The 15,659-nt window shown below is 39.7% G+C and overlaps 1 protein-coding gene and 1 pseudogene across 1 annotated transcript in view; one reads left to right on the top strand and one right to left on the bottom strand.

The window, feature by feature from the left end:
- ITIH2 (inter-alpha-trypsin inhibitor heavy chain 2) overlaps nucleotides 1-430 on the bottom strand; it is a 33,789-nt gene extending 33,359 nt beyond the window's left edge. The window contains exon 1 of the mRNA XM_045857730.1: nucleotides 206-430. Within this exon, the coding sequence (XP_045713686.1) occupies nucleotides 206-289 (84 nt within the window). The 5' untranslated portion in view covers nucleotides 290-430. The remainder of the gene's footprint in view (nucleotides 1-205) is intronic.
- A 2,820-nt stretch (nucleotides 431-3,250) lies between these two features.
- LOC123831312 lies at nucleotides 3,251-4,159 on the top strand (annotated as a pseudogene).
- Nucleotides 4,160-15,659: the final 11,500 nt, after the last annotated feature.

Here is a 15,659-nt window from a genome sequence, read left to right as displayed (position 1 = left end):
CTTGACTTCATCTTGCGCGAAACTGTTAATGATTTAAAAGGTAAATACACACTCCAGTTATTACAACAGTGAACACTTCTACTTAGATGAGTTTATCATAAATTTCCTTCCCAACCCAAATACAGTCCTTGAATAGCAACAGCAACAAGTTAGTTCCTGAGCATATATATAGGCCAACAACAAGGAGGCTTCTGAAAGTACTTACTTCTGGAAGCTCATTGGTGGGGATTTCGAAGCCTTGTGCCTCAGAGAGAAAGAGCCAGATGAGAAAGCTGGTGAGCCATTTCATTTTGCCAAGGTCTCCAGTGCAGGGGCTGTGGAGAATTCCACTCCTTGCTGAACCAAAGTTCAAAGGAACAACAGAGGAGCACAGTTAGTTTTTAAAAAGTAGAAAAATGAGGAAGAAAGCTCTCAAACTTTGCTCAAAAGTGGGACAAATATTTGTTCTGGAGGTCAAACTGAGCTGTGGGGGTGGATCGGACGCCCAGAGGTTATTCAAACAGCAAAGCCGGAGGCAGTCCCTGGGCTGTGAGGACAAGTCAGGGTCGGATGGACATGCTGCTTCTGCTGCTGCTTTTCCCCACTCCTTTGCTGGTTTCTGTTCCTCTGAAAATCAGAGAGACCTAGAGATAAGTGCCATACTTTTTGAGGGACCAAAGAGGAACTATACTGAAAAATAAAGTCAGAGAGGAAAAATGCTAAGTGAAGTTTTTAGAAACAAAACCCTTTGATTTACATGAAAACAGGAGGAATCTAGCAAAAGTGGGAGATGGAACTGAAAGCTTTTCTGAGCAAAGCATTCCTTGTCAGTGTTTTCCCTCACTTTGGTAACTGAGTACCTATTACAAGTGAAGAACTGGGCCAGCAGCTGTGCTGGGCACACAAGCACACTCTTCAGTGAGGACGCTTCATGAAGCTGTGGTTAAGAGAACAGTGTGTGTTCCTGCTGCCCTAATCAGCCATTGCTCAGGTCAGTGGCAAATCAATTCTCTCCAGTCCCAGAATCAGGGGAAGCCCAGCTTGGAAGCAGAGTGTATTATTCCTTCTCACTCAAAGTCTAGATATAATAATAAAGCCAACTAGGATTTATTGAGCCCTTCCTGGTGCCAGGCACTTTTACTTTCACAATCTTTAATATTTTTTTTAATCTATGAAAGAGCCATGTGAGGAGTGTACTGTATTTATCCTCCTTTACAATTGAGGACAATAAGGATAAATAATTTATTCTACATCTCACAGTTGCTAAGTGGAGACAAGATTCAAGGTCAGCCTGACCCCAAAGTCTTTGCTCTTCATGACTATGCCCAAGGAAGGTAACCTGCCCTCCATCATTAGGATCCACTGTCCCGGGTGTGAACTTAGACTAGAATTTGCCTGTATTCCCCAACTTGGGTGAGAAGTCTACTTGACAAGCCTCCTTTTTATAGCCCTCACCTGAGGACATTTTTTCGTTGCTGAGAGAGAGAGAGAGAGAGAGAGAGAGAGAGAGAGAGAGAGAGAGAGAGAGAGAGAGAGAGAGAGAGAGGGAGAGAGAGATGTGAGAGAGAAACATTGACTGGCCGTCTTCCAAACACACTCCAGCTAGGAATGGGACCTGAAACCTAGGTACGTGCTCTGACCGGAACTGAACCCACAACCTTTGAGTATATGGGACGGGGTTCCAACCAGCCAGGGAGACGAGCCCTTTTCTTGAGTCTCTATTATTCCAGACATCTGCTTGCCCTAATCTAGCACCTAGTCACAGACCTGCTGCTGGGAACCTCTACTCTCCAAGGCAATTTGCCCTAAAATGGGATGAGGAAGTCAGCCATGGCCTCTGAAACATGAGGATGTAGGCTGTTCCCACCAGATCTCTGTCTGACTAGACTCAGCAGGTTCCCTTGCTCCTCAGAGAGTCACTGAGAGGATTACATAGAACTCTAGATAAATAAGTAGGTCAGTTGTCTGAGATAGCTTTCTGATTTGGTTTGAAAGGAAATGGTTTAAATAATTCCAGATGAAAAGAGACCATGAGAAACAATGCCAAAAAGAAAAACTTATGTGTTAAAATATGTAGGATGGTATTTTAAAAACTATGATTTTATTTATTATATTCAAGCCAAAGATCATTTAAGATATAAAGTTAAAATTGATTAAATTTATCTGTAAGATTATAAAGGGTTTCTAACTTTTTAAAAGGTCAACCATATTTTGTCTCTAAAAATTACACTTTATCTCCATGAGACAAAAACAGAATAAAAGTCAAGATTGCATTAACATCTGTTCTAGTTACACTACTTCAAATACTCCAAAAACAGGGATTACAAAGATGGTATCAGGTTAAATGTATGTCATAACAAATAATAAAAAAGTCAGAAGATATCAATAAATCTAAGATTAGAAATCAACTATTTGGGGAAAGGAGATGAAAATAAAATAAAATTTTAAATTAGAAGAAAGTGATGATTTGTCCAATTCTATGGAAACAGAATAAATTAAATATAATAAATTAAAAATAAAATGAAGTATATGATGATTAACATGAAATATATACTTTTTAAAATCCCTACCCAAATATAGGTTTATTGATTTTAGAGAGAGAGGAAATGTGAGAAAGAGAAACATTGATGTGAGAGAGAAACTTCAATCTGTTACCTTCTGTTCATGTTCCTACTGGGGATCTAACCTGCAACCTGACCTGGAATAGAACTTGCATCCTTTTGGTGTAGGGGATGATGCTCCAAATAACTGAGTGACCTGGCCAAGGAAAGATATTTCTATAGTAAGTGTAGATATTACTAATAGAGATATTGATCCATTTGTCAAATTCATAAGAAATCTTAATATGAAATGTAAAATATTTTAAATGGCCCATGATATGGAGGTAAACAGACCAAAAACAGAGAAAGAAATAAAAATTACATAAAAAAGACTGCAGCCTGTCCAGTTTTTTGATCTTCATTGAATATATAATATCTGTACAACATAAAGTGATAATGTGGTTCTTCATTTAATGAGGAAAGCATTGTTCTTACCTCCCAAATCTGAAAAGTACTACACACACACATTTAGGTCCAATATATCTTTATCTGTTAAACATAATAAATATACCGCAAGAGGGACGCAAGAGGGGATGCGGGTCGGAGGAGGAGGAGAGTTGGGGAGGCTGTGGCGGCTCTGGAGCTGCCTTCGGGCCGCCGACCCCGGCGAGGAGGTCGGTACGCATCGCTCTTCCTCCCGCCGCCGAGCCTCCCTTCTCTCCACGGCCCAGAGCCGGCCTCGCGCCGGCCCGATGCTGGAGCGCTAAAATAGCGAGAGCTTCAGCTCGGGGAAGATGATTCCAGCTAAACCAGGGAAAATGCCGATTCAGGTATTACACGAATACGGCGCGAAGACCAAGAACATCCCCGTTTATGAATGTGAAAGATCCGATATGCAAACACACGTGCCCGCTTTCACCTTGTGAGTAACTGTTGGTGACAGAACCTGCACAGGTGAAGGAGCTACAAGGAAGATGTTGGCGAAACACGGAGCTGCAGAGCCTGCCATAAGCATTCTGAAAGCCAATGAAAGGATTTGCTTTGCAGTTCTGACCCCTTGATGCCCGACCCTTCCCTGCAACCAACGAACCAGCTTAGTCCTGCTGGCTGGTTGCAGGAATCCGCTACTCAGCATGGCTGGAGACTTCCTGAACACATTCTTTCCCGGAGGGAAGAAGATCTGAGCGTAAGAGAGAAAATACCACCATTTGCAGGCTAGAGTCATTTATAAAAACTGGAAACAAGCCAAGAGAAATATTGTTGAGAATTTTCTCGCCAAAATCAGTAATGTTTCTCCAGAGAACCATTTCTTCTACAAATGTGGTTAGCGCGTTCTTTAGGATGCACTTGAGGAATGATTCTCCTGGTGAAAAGATCAACCAACTGCAAAGAAGCCTCCTCAGTATTCCAAATCAGATTACATCCCACTGCTTAGTGAAACCGCCAAGTAACAAGGTTTTCATAGAACATGTTTGGATACAGAAGAGCCGAGTGCCGACGGGCAGGACCAGAGTCTCACTGAACTGCCCAGCCGCCCCTTGGCGGTCTGCCATGGCTCTGGGATGTCCTGTGGCAGTGCACACAGTGATGCTGCTCGCAATGCTTCGCAGCATTTCAAGATAATCGCAGAAAGAAAGTAAACTTGGAGCAACTTAGAAAACCCTTCAGTAGCACAAAAAACTTTCCTCTTTCACCCCGTCCCAAGTAAAACGTTTGAGTTTGTGTGCTGTTTTTAAATCTCTTCCATACATTTCATCAACACTATAGATTTAATTACCTCCTAGTTGTTATTAAACTCTTTTTAACGGCTTCAGCTTTGTATTGGCATATATATTCATAAACTTTGTACCACAGGCAGAGTGTAGCACCCATTTGACCATGTCATGTACACAGAAGGAAGAATCGGAATGTGTATTGATGATGAGGAAGATGGTGAAATAAAACTGCTAACAGTCTTTCTTATTGGTGCTTAACTTCTTTGTGCAAGCTTTGAAAAGAGGAAGCCCCTTAGAATTAAAGTGTTGAGGAATGAACTAACAGGCTTTTATTGAATGTGGTTGTTAAATGTCAGGGAACAAAATTGGCCTGCTGTGTATCTGAATCCACGTAATGAAGAGCCGTTGTTACAATGGGTTTTACTCATTTTATTAAAGCGTTCCTGACTTGAAAGACTTAAAAAAATAAAAAATAAAAAATATGCTCCTGGACAACGTTTTTATACCATGAAAGAATAATTCAGTAAAACTGAGAATGGAATAGCCTAAGAAATCAAGGATCATATTACACAGGACAACTTACCAAAATCAGACTTAAGTAAAAAATATTGAAAGTTATTTTACTATCTTAATAGCTATGGAGAAGCCATTCAAAAAATTTCAAAATTTGTTTCAGATTAAAGTACTAAAAATAGTTTTAGAGGGACTTTTTTTTAATATGACAGGAGGTGTATGTATGTGTGTATATGTGAGAACTATTCAGAAAACTTCACTTTTTTCTTAAAAAGAGAAGCCTAAAGATTACTTTTGTAGAGAATGTGATTTTTATTTAGAATATCTAGAGAAACTAATTAAAAATTACTAGGCGTAGTACATTTATTTAGCCAAACAGCAAGATACAAGGTGCAAAATCAGTTACACTTTCTTAAATAGCAATTACATAGAAAATAGCATGAAAGAAGTACCTTTTTAACCAATTGTATTAAAAGCACATAGGAAATTAAAGTAGGGATTTATAAGAGGAAATATCTTTAACTCTGGTAAAATAAAAGAAGACATGAATAAATGGAGCATTCTACTGTTAGAAATACTACTAGTTCATACTAATGACTGAGTTAGCTAATAAGTGATTCATTAGTTAAATTAATATATATATTTTATAAAATATCGATGTTAGTGTTTCCATAGAAGAGTTTTTAAAACCTGAAAACTCTAGAGAACGAAAAGACAATAAAAGCCAAAAGCAATGGTTTTTAAATGATAAGAATTATGCCTCATTCTTTTCTTTAGATTCTAAAATATATTACAAAGCACAGATTAAAAAACATGGCTTGAGGCTTAAATATACACTAACTAATCAATGCAATAAAATAGTGAGTTCAGAAATGTTTCATATAGAATGTATTATAAATCTAAAGCAACAAATAATGGGGAATGAATTCAGTCCTAAATCAATAGTAGTGAAACAATTAGATACTGGTATGAAGGAACTAACCTTAACCCAACCCTTCCCTCCCTTGTCTAAAATGGGCCAGGTGAGCTTCTAGCCCTGTAGTTACCTCTGCCCAACTTTCATGGAAAAATCCTGTCATAGTTTTGCATTCTTTATTGAGATAATACCTCTGAGCAACTGAGACCCTATGGCATGTTTTAAAAAATATTTATGATTCCCAACATTATGGCCCCTTTATTGTTATGTGGTATTTGGAATGACCTCAGAACAACCAAACCGAGGGCAGCCTGGGTCAGTCTTCTCTTTTCATGCTGATAGCCTATCTCCAAATTCCAAGGTCTTGGACAAAATACCATGCTTGATCTCTTGATGTTCAGAAGCTCCATGGGTCCCTATCAGGGCTGGTGTGTGTTCAGGTCACTAGGTGCTGAACCTGGGGCTCTCCCAACCAGCTTCAGGCCTGGGACTCTGTAATCTGGTGAACTGAAAGTATCCACTGTTACTTAAACTCTCCTGGTTTATAGAATGGAAATCGCTACCACAAATGCCACAAGAATATTCACTTTTTTTAAAAAAATAATTTTTATTTTCAATTACAGTTGACATACATTATTACATTAGTTTCAGGTGTATACCCCAGTGATTAGACATTAAATAACCTAATAAATGATCATCCCACAGTGTTATAACACCATACATATTTATTAAACTGCTATTGACTATATTCCCTATGCTGTACTTTACATCTCATGACTATCCTGTATTAACCAATGTGTACTTCTTAATCCCTGCACCTTTTTTGCACCCACCCCCAACACACCTCCCATCTGGCAATCATCAAAACATTCTCTGTATCTATGATTCTGTTTCTGTTATGTTTATTCATTTATTTTATTTTTTAGATTCAGATGTTGATAGATATGTATTTCTTGCCATTTTATTGTTCATATTTTTGATCTTCTTCTTAAAGAAGACCCTTAACCTTTCATATAGTACTGGTTTGGTGGTGATTAGCTCCTGTAAATTTCTTTTGTCTGGGAAGCTCTTTATCTGTCCTTCGAGTCTAAATGATAGCTTTGTTGGATAGAGTAATCTCTGTTGTAAGTCCTTGCTTTTCATCAGTTTGAATACCTCTGGCCTACAAAATTTCTTTTGAAAAAATCAGCTGACAGTTTGATTTTTCAGGAAGCTCACTTGTAGGTAATTAACTGCTTTTCTCTTGCTGCTTTTAAGATTCTCTCTACATCTTTAACCTTTGACATTTTAATCATAATGTGTCTTGGTGTAGGCTTTTGGGACTCTCTCTGCTTCCTAGACTTGTATGTCTATTTCCTTCACCATTAAGGAAGTTTCTTGTCATTACTTTTCAAAGTAGGTTTACAATTGCTTGCTCTCTCTCTTCTCCTTCTGGCACTCCCATGATGTGAATGTCGGTATGCTTGAAGTTGTCCCAGAGGCTCCTTACACTATCATCCTTTTATTAATTCTTTTTTCTTTTTAAAGTTTTTATTTATTTATTTTTAGAGAGAGGAAAAGGGAGGGAGAAAGAGAGGGAGAGAAACATCAATGTGTAGTTGCTTCTTGCTGGCCCATAACCCAGGCATGTGACTTGAGAATTCTTTTTTCTTTTTACTGTTCTGATTGGGTATTTTTTTTCTGCCTCCTTATATTCCAAATCACTGATTTGATTCTTGGCTTCATCCACTCTATTATTGATTCCCTGCAAATTATTCTTCATTTCAATTAGCATATCCTTAATTTCTGACTGGTTCTTTTTTATGCTGTTGAGGTTCTCACTAAGTTCATTAAACCCCCCTATAACCAGTATGTTGAACTCTGCATTTAGTAGATTGCTTGTCTCTGTTTTGTTTAGCTCTGTTTTCCTGAGTTTTGTTCTGTTCTTTCATTTGGGTCATGTTTCATTGTCTTCTCATTTTGGCAGCTTCCCCATATTTGCTTCTATGTATTAAGCAGAACTTCTACATCTCCCAGGCTTGGTAGAGTGGCCTAATGTAGTAGATATCCTGCATGGTCTGGTGGCACAGCCTCCCCTATCATTCAAGCTGGGTACTCGAGGTGTGGCCCCCTGTGTGGGCTGTGTGCACCCTCTTCATGTCATGAAACTTGATTGCTTCTTGGTAGCTTAGTTCTATTTTTGGAGCTTTGATCTGTTCTTTCATTAGGGTCATATTTTTTGTCTTGGTGCAGCTGTTATGTCACAGGGGGTGGAGCCTTAGGTATATGCCAGGGTGGGGAAATCCACTTTGCTGCATTGTGGTGCTGTATGTTGGGGAGGGGTAAGAGAAGAAACAATGCCACTTGTGGGGCTCTGTACTGGCTTTTGGTCACTTCCTCTGCTATTCACAAGAAAATTGGGCCCTTCTGGTGCTGATTCACAAGTGGGTGGGTTTGTGTACATTTTAGAGCCCTGTGGGCCTCTCCAACAAACTCTCCTGTGAGGCTGGGAGTTTCTCCCGCTGCCACAACCCCCCACAGGTTTTTACAAGCAGAGGTTTTGAAGCTTTATTTCCCTGTGTTGGAACCCCAGGTTGTGTGGTCTGTGTCACTCCCTAGTCGTTCCTCCTGGTTTATCTGCATGCAAATATGGGACTGCCCTGTCCTCCAGCTGCCACCTGGACACACATTGTCTCCATCTTGGCTGCCCATCTCTGCCTCTCCTATGAGTCTGGATGAATGTTTCTTCTTTAACTTTTTGGTTGTTGGATTTCCATCCAGTTCAAATTTTGTTTTTAAATTTGTTGTCCTTCTTTTGGTTGTGTGAGGAGGCCAAGTGTAACTACCTATGCCTTCATCTTGGCTGGAAGTCCTGAAAATACAGTTTTAAAAGTCCAAAGCCAAAGGTGAATTAATTTACAAATAGCTGTGTCTGACAATTTACTGCTTGTTCATTAGTTCAGGTGAGAAATAATATAGAGAAATTCTGTATTCTACACATATTTGAACTCTGATGGCTTCCTTCTCATACTGAGGTTAAGACATTTTGTTTTAGGTTTTAAAAGACTATTTGTTTTAATTTCTCAAGATGGTATTCTATCATTCTGTCATTATCTTTTTTCTTCTCTCTTAGGCACAGGTGTGGGTTAATGTAATTTGGGGCCAGACAGAAAAAAGTTTCAAAAGAAAAATGTTGGAAATTGGTAGATGCATTATAAGCCAAAAATACAAAATTAGAAAGTGTGGGGTTAAAGCAGTAAAATTTTCCTTGATTCTTGGACATACTAACTGTTGCCCTCACTCAGAGGCCCAGGCCCAGAGAGGCATCGGAAGAAGAATGGAAAAATAAGGTACTTCTTTTTTGCTATCTTCTGTGTAATGACTAGTTAAGAGAAATGTAATTGATTTTGCACTCCATCTTGTGTCTTGCTATTTGGCTAAACAAATGTACTATGTCTAGTAATTTTTTATTAGATTTTCTAGATAAGGAGTCACATCCTCTATAAAATGAATCTTTTGGTTTCTCTTTTTAAGAAAAAAATGACCTTTCTGAATAGTCTCTCTCCCTCTCTCTCTCTCTCTCTCTCTCTCTCTCACACACACACACACACACACACACACACAACCTCTTGTCATGTTAAAAAAATATTGCCTCTTCCCCAGGCTGGTGTGCTCATTTGGTTGGAACATCATCCCATTTACTGAAAGGTTGCTGATTCAATGTCAGATCAGGGCACATGCCTAGGTTTTGTGTTCCATCCATGGTCGGGGCACATATGAAAGGCGACCTATTGATGTTTTCCTTTGGCATCGATGTTTCTCTCCATCTCTCTCTCCCTACCTTCCCCTCTCTCTAAAATCAGTGAGCATGTCCTCAAGTGAGGATTAAAAATGCCCCCTAAAACTAAGATTTTCAGCACTTTAAAACAAATTTTGCAATTTACCAAATCCTTCTTAATAGCTATTGAGGTAGTAAAATAATTTTTAGTATTTTTGAAAAAATTAAAAAAAAATCTTTATTTATTTTTAGAGAGTGGGGAAGGGAGGGACAAAGAGAGGGAGAGAAACATCAGTGTATGTTTGCCTATCTTATGCCCCCAGCTGGGAACCTGGCCCACAACCCAGGCGTGTGCCTTGACTGGGAATCGAACCAGCGACCGTTTGGTTTGCAGGCCAGCACTCAATCCACTGAGTCACATCAGCCAGGGCTATTTTTAGTATTTTTCTAACTGAAGTCTTATTCTGATAAGTTTTCTTGTGTAATATCAGCCTGCTTCTATTTGGAAGTGACATGTTATTTCTAACCATGAGTGAATGGACAGAGCAAGGTGCATAGCTATGCTTAATTTGAATGTGGGTGGGGAACTGCAATCTTTTCTTATGCTGGAAAGGATAGGGATTTGGGGTTTTGGTATAGAATAGTGTCTACCACTGGAGGAAAGCTGGAACTGAGATTGGGAGTTCAGCAGGAAGAAAAGTGGTGTTACCAAGAGGTGGATACAGAATTTTTGGAAATATTAAGGAGGCCCTTGAACTTCCCACAAAGCACAGAAGAGCACATTTAAATACCCTTAACCTAAACAGCAAAGGCGAGTAGCTAAGAAAGGGTTACTGCCATCACAAATTTCCACTTTCCATCACACCCTGCAGCTCCTCTCCCTCAGGTACCCAGACAGCAGTACTGACTTAGTCAGGAGCCCCTTCCACATATTGTGAAGAAAATAAATCCTTGGGATCAACTGATCAGGAGTGTGGTGTCTCCTAGCAAACGCTAGGGGTGTTTTCAGTAGGAAGCTGCTGCGTGGAATCAGAAGAAAGGGGGCAACAATCTGGGAGAGACTGGAAGAATGATTTTAGAACCACAGTTTACTGGGAGAAAGAGCCCATTTTTATTCCATGTTCCTGATTTTATATTGTATAAGTCCCCCAAAATATTATTTGCATGGTATGAATACGAAATTCACTTGAAATGTTTTTCAAAATGTGTCTCCACTAGATGGCGAAAGGTGCTCACCTATTTTGAACTGATCTACAGGACTTGTGCAAAGTAGGGGATGAAGAACTTGAAAGTATGGATCATACTTTTGGCAGGGTGGGAGGGGGGCATGAACTTCTCTAATAAGAAACTTTACTGTAGTGTGTTGAATGAGCATAACTCAATATCACTAGAACCGATTATGTGGTTTTCCTCTCCAAAAGCATATTTAAATCATCACATATTAAAGCAATTGATTGATTCTGACATATAATACATAATGAACAGACAAGAATGATTTGTTTATAAGTATTATGGATACACTGTACTTAACAAAATAGGAGATATGAGTATATACTTGCAGAAAATAATCAACCAGCCAAGCAATCAATATTACTGAATACTTTTCTATACACAAAGCATGCTGTCAGGCTGTCTATGGCATATGCAACAGCCATCCAGGGGAGTGGTTAAGAGCAGAGTCTATGGGGTCCTGGGTTTATGCCTTAGTTCCTACCACTTACTAGCTACCACCTTGAAAAGTTGCTCACCCTGTTTGGAATTCTTGTTAAGTAAAAAATAAACATCATGTGGAGCTGGTCACTGCTCACTGGGTGTTCTGTCACATGCAGATGAACACATCCTGTCTTGTGGGATCACTGCTTTTTTTTTTAAATCTTATCACAAAACATTTCAAAATATAGATAAAAGAAAATAAAACTAGCATGAGTACCCATGAGGACCACTTTTCCAGAAAAACAGTTTCATTATTTAGTTATTTTCTTCCAGCATACTTGTATTTGTTACAAATTTATGATTCCAAGTTATCCTAAGTGTCAGTTCTCCATATTGGTGATATTGGAATATGGGAAATTTCTTTCCAAAGATTTTATTATTTATTTATTTATTTTTAGAGAGGGAAGGGAGGAAGATAGAGAGAAAGAGAGAGAGAAACATCAATGTGTGGTTGCTGGAGGTCATGGCCTGCAACCCAGGCATGTACCCTGACTGGGAATCAAACCTGCGACACTTTGGTTCTCAGCCCGTGCTCAATCCACTGAGCTATGCCAGCCAGGGGCTGGAGTATGGGGAAAATTTTTAAAAATTGTTTTTAAAAATGGAGATGAAATAACATAACACAAAATTAGGCACTCTACAGTGACAGTTTCGTGGCATTTAGTACATTCACAAAGTGATACAAGCTGCACTTGTATTGAGAACAGGGAAGTCGAACAGAATTCAGAGGTAAGCAGTGGGTGCTCCCACAGGGTCCTTGCATTAGACTGGGAAGTCCCCCATAGGTGTGAGTGGGTCTCTTTTCTCATTTCCCTCCCTTACTTCCGGTTTTCAAAACCTTACCAGATATGTCCTCTGGGATATACAGGGAGAGAGAGGATAGGAGAGGGCCAGGAAAGACACAGCTGTAACCCAGCAGAGGCTCTGTGATGGTTAGCGTTATGTGTCAACTGGCTTGGAGCATGGTGCTTAGATGTTGGACAAACATTCCTCTGTGAGGCTGTTTTGGATGAGATTAACTTGTCAACTGGTGGATTTTGGTGGGCTTCATGCCATCAGTTGGAGGCCTGCATAAAACAAGACTCATCTTTCCCCCAAGTAAGGGAGAATTCTGAACTCAAACTGAAACACTTTCCTGCATCTCCCCCTGTAGATTTTGGACTTGCCAATGCCTCCATAACCACGTGAGCCAATGTCTCACAATAAACATCTTTCCTATGTCCACAATCCTGTTTTTCTGGAGAACCCTGATGAGGACAGGTGCCCTGTGAGTGGGGCTGATTTTGTTTCTCTCATGAACAGGCAGTCAGGACACTTTCTCCAGTGCAGGAATCTCCAAATGCAAATCCCTTGGCGATGGCCATGTCTGTTCTGCAGTTGCTCAGAGCTCCTCCCTCAGCCACAGTCTTCCTGCTCTCAATCCCTTCTTCTGGGGTGACACTGAGTTTCTCCTTGCAGTCCTCATGCTTGGAAACCAAGTGACTCCATTGCAGCTCCTTGCACAGGATGCTCCCCTATTCCCAGAATGCACGCATGTGCTCCCCAGGCAATGTGCAGTTCACTTCCCCTACGAGGGGAAAAGTTTGCCTTTTCCCCTCGTAGATGGCTTCAGCCAGCCACTTGGGGAGTGGAGACACCAGAGAGCACCAGACAACCTTCTCCAAAGGGTCCCTTACCTCAGTCCTTCCACCATCATCCCTTGAGGAGGGTGGACAGTGAAGGGGCACAAAACTGGCTTGGGGACACATCTTTTTAAGACCTGCATGGAGAGTAAGGGTGGCACTCATGTTGCAGTGTGGCATGATGTATCATTTTGTCTTTGATCTTTGAAAGAGTCCCTGTAGAAGATGCTTTTCTTTTTTTCTCCTCAGGTGTGCAAAGTGTAGGATCTAGGGCAGAACATCAAGTGAATATTTAGAGGGTGTGCTAGGCTGAATAAGAACCCCAAAAGATTTCTACGTCCTAATCCCCACAACCTCTGTATATGTTACTGTACAGGGCAAAAGGGATTCTGTAGGCATGATTAAGTATCTTCAGATGAGGAAATTACCCTGCATTATCTGGTTGGATCCAATGTAATCACGAGGATCCCTATAAAAGAAAGAGGGTGAAAGGAGGGTCAGAGTCAGAGAGGAGATGTGGCCACAGGAACAGAGGTTGGAGTGATGCAGGACCACGAGCCAATATAGGTGGCTGCCAGGAACTGGAAAAGGCAACAAAACAATTCTCCTCTAGAGTCTCCAGAAGCAACATAGCCCTGCCAGCCCATCTCTAGCCTTCAGACCTTCAGAGCTGTAAGAGAATACAGATGTGTTGTTACAAGCTGTTAAATATGTAGTCATTTTTACAGCAGCCACAGGAGACAAATACCAATGTTCTTTTGGGCCATCTACCACTGGAAATACAACATGCATGCATGATACAAATATAGAAAAGGATATTTCCCTGTTGTGGTCATAAAATTATTTTGATATTAGGGGGACCTTAGTGGTATTCCTAGTTGAAAGGTGGTAAAACCATGGCAATGTAAAAATAAAAAAGATACTCCATTATGACATTCAATTGCATAGTCAGTGACATTTTCCCTGCTGTATACAATGACTTAAAAAATTTAGAATAGAGAATAACACAGACCAAATATTAATTAAAAACACAGCAGCCTTATGAGGAAATACAAGCTATGTTGTGGTTTTAAGGTTCACGTATAGATTTCTTAAATCCAAGTTCCACTATTTCAAAACCTGGAGGAGTTACTTTATCACTTTGAAGTAATATTTGTCTGCATGATGGAGATTGCCTGAGGAGGAAGTAAGATATGGCATGTACAACCCCTGGTATAATGTTGACATAGGGTTGGATTAAGAGAAACAAAGCAGCTGTCTCTCTTGTGTTTGTAAAGTTGTCTTAGCAAGACTCTTGGCAGAAGGAGGAACATAATGGTATTTCCCTTTAAATGATGGGAAAACTGTGGCAGTGTTTTTAGAAATGATACTTTATTAGAAAGTTACATTAAGTAATCAGTGGCAAAGCTAAGAAATGACCCTGGGTAGTAGAATTTTGTTGGCCAACAGTTTCCTCCATGAGTTTTGTCTTGCCTAATGGATAGAATAAGCCAAGATAGAATGACTTTCTTTATTCTCTATTTTTGAGTGAGCAGATAAAAAATAAAGGTGGTCAGACTATGGAATAAAGGAGAGAGAAGGTGACCACACACACACACAGTTGCTGGAAACTTCGGGAACAGCAGGAAAAGACCCTTCTTTCCTTCCCCTGACCCTTCCTCCACTTAGGGTTCCATTTTCCACAAAGATGTAGGTAAATTAAACTTTGTTTTCTTATTTTACTTTTATTTTGAAATGACTATAGGTTCACAAAAAATTATAATAATAATACATCATTCCATGTGCCCTTCACTCTATTTCTCCACTGGTCACATCTGAGATAACTTTCGCACAATATCAAAATGAGGGAAACTGTTGTTGGTGCAATCCACAGACTCACTCAGATTTCACCAGGTTCACATGCAACTTTGTCACACATCTGGAATTGTGTAGCCACCAACTATCACAGCCAAGATACAGAACTGTTCCCTCACCATAAAAATGTCCCTTGAGTTATGACCCCTTTATAGTTACACCCAATCTCTCCCTCCTTCAGCCTCTGGCCCTGTCCCTAAATTCTGGCAAACACTAGTCTCTTCTCTATTTTTTATGATTTTATTATTTTGAGATTGTTATACAAACAATTATATAATATGTGAACTTCGTTTTTTTCTCCACTCAGCATAATGCCCTGGCATCCATCCAAGCTGCTGCATGTATCACCACTTTCTTCCTGTTCGTTGCCAAGTGATATTCCATAGGCAGAATGTACAATAGTTTGTTTCATCATTTACCCACTAAAGAATAGCTAAGGTGTTTCCAATTTTTGGTTTTTATGAATAAAGCTGCTATGAATATTCATGCACAGATTTTTGTGTGGACATAAGTTTTTGTTTCTCTGGCATCAATGCTCTGGGGTGGGATTCCTGGATTGCATGTAAATGTATGTTTAGTTTTTTTTTAATTGCCAGACTGTTTTCCAAAGTGACTGTGTCATTTCACATGTCTGCCCTCAATTCTGAGAGTTCTATTTTTTTTTGTATTTTTGCCAGGATTTGGTATTGTCAGTGTTTTTTTTTATTTTAGTGGTTCTAATAGGTATGTAGTGATATTTCATTGTGGTTTTAATTTGCATTCCTCTAAGAGCTAACAGTGTTGACTGTCTTTTCCCATCTCTACTTGCCATTCATATATACTGTTGGTGGAATGTCTTTATATGGCGTTTGCTCATTTTCTAATCAGAGTGTTTATTTACAGTTGGGTTTGGAGAATTTTATATATATCAAAGTCCCCATCTCCACATTGGGGGTGAGGAGCTTCAACATACAAACTTTGGGAGACATGAACATTTAGTCCATAATGCAGGTGATGACCAAGGACCAGTGGTTCCTCTCCCTCATGACTTATGGCACTTAGAACCAATGG

Source organism: Phyllostomus hastatus, unplaced genomic scaffold (genome assembly GCF_019186645.2).
Source record: "Phyllostomus hastatus isolate PE091 unplaced genomic scaffold, TTU_PhHast_1.1 phas_scaffold_1674, whole genome shotgun sequence".
Lineage (NCBI taxonomy): Eukaryota > Metazoa > Chordata > Mammalia > Chiroptera > Phyllostomidae > Phyllostomus > Phyllostomus hastatus.
Note: the sequence above shows the minus strand (reverse complement) of the source record. Positions and strands in the feature narration are given on the sequence as shown.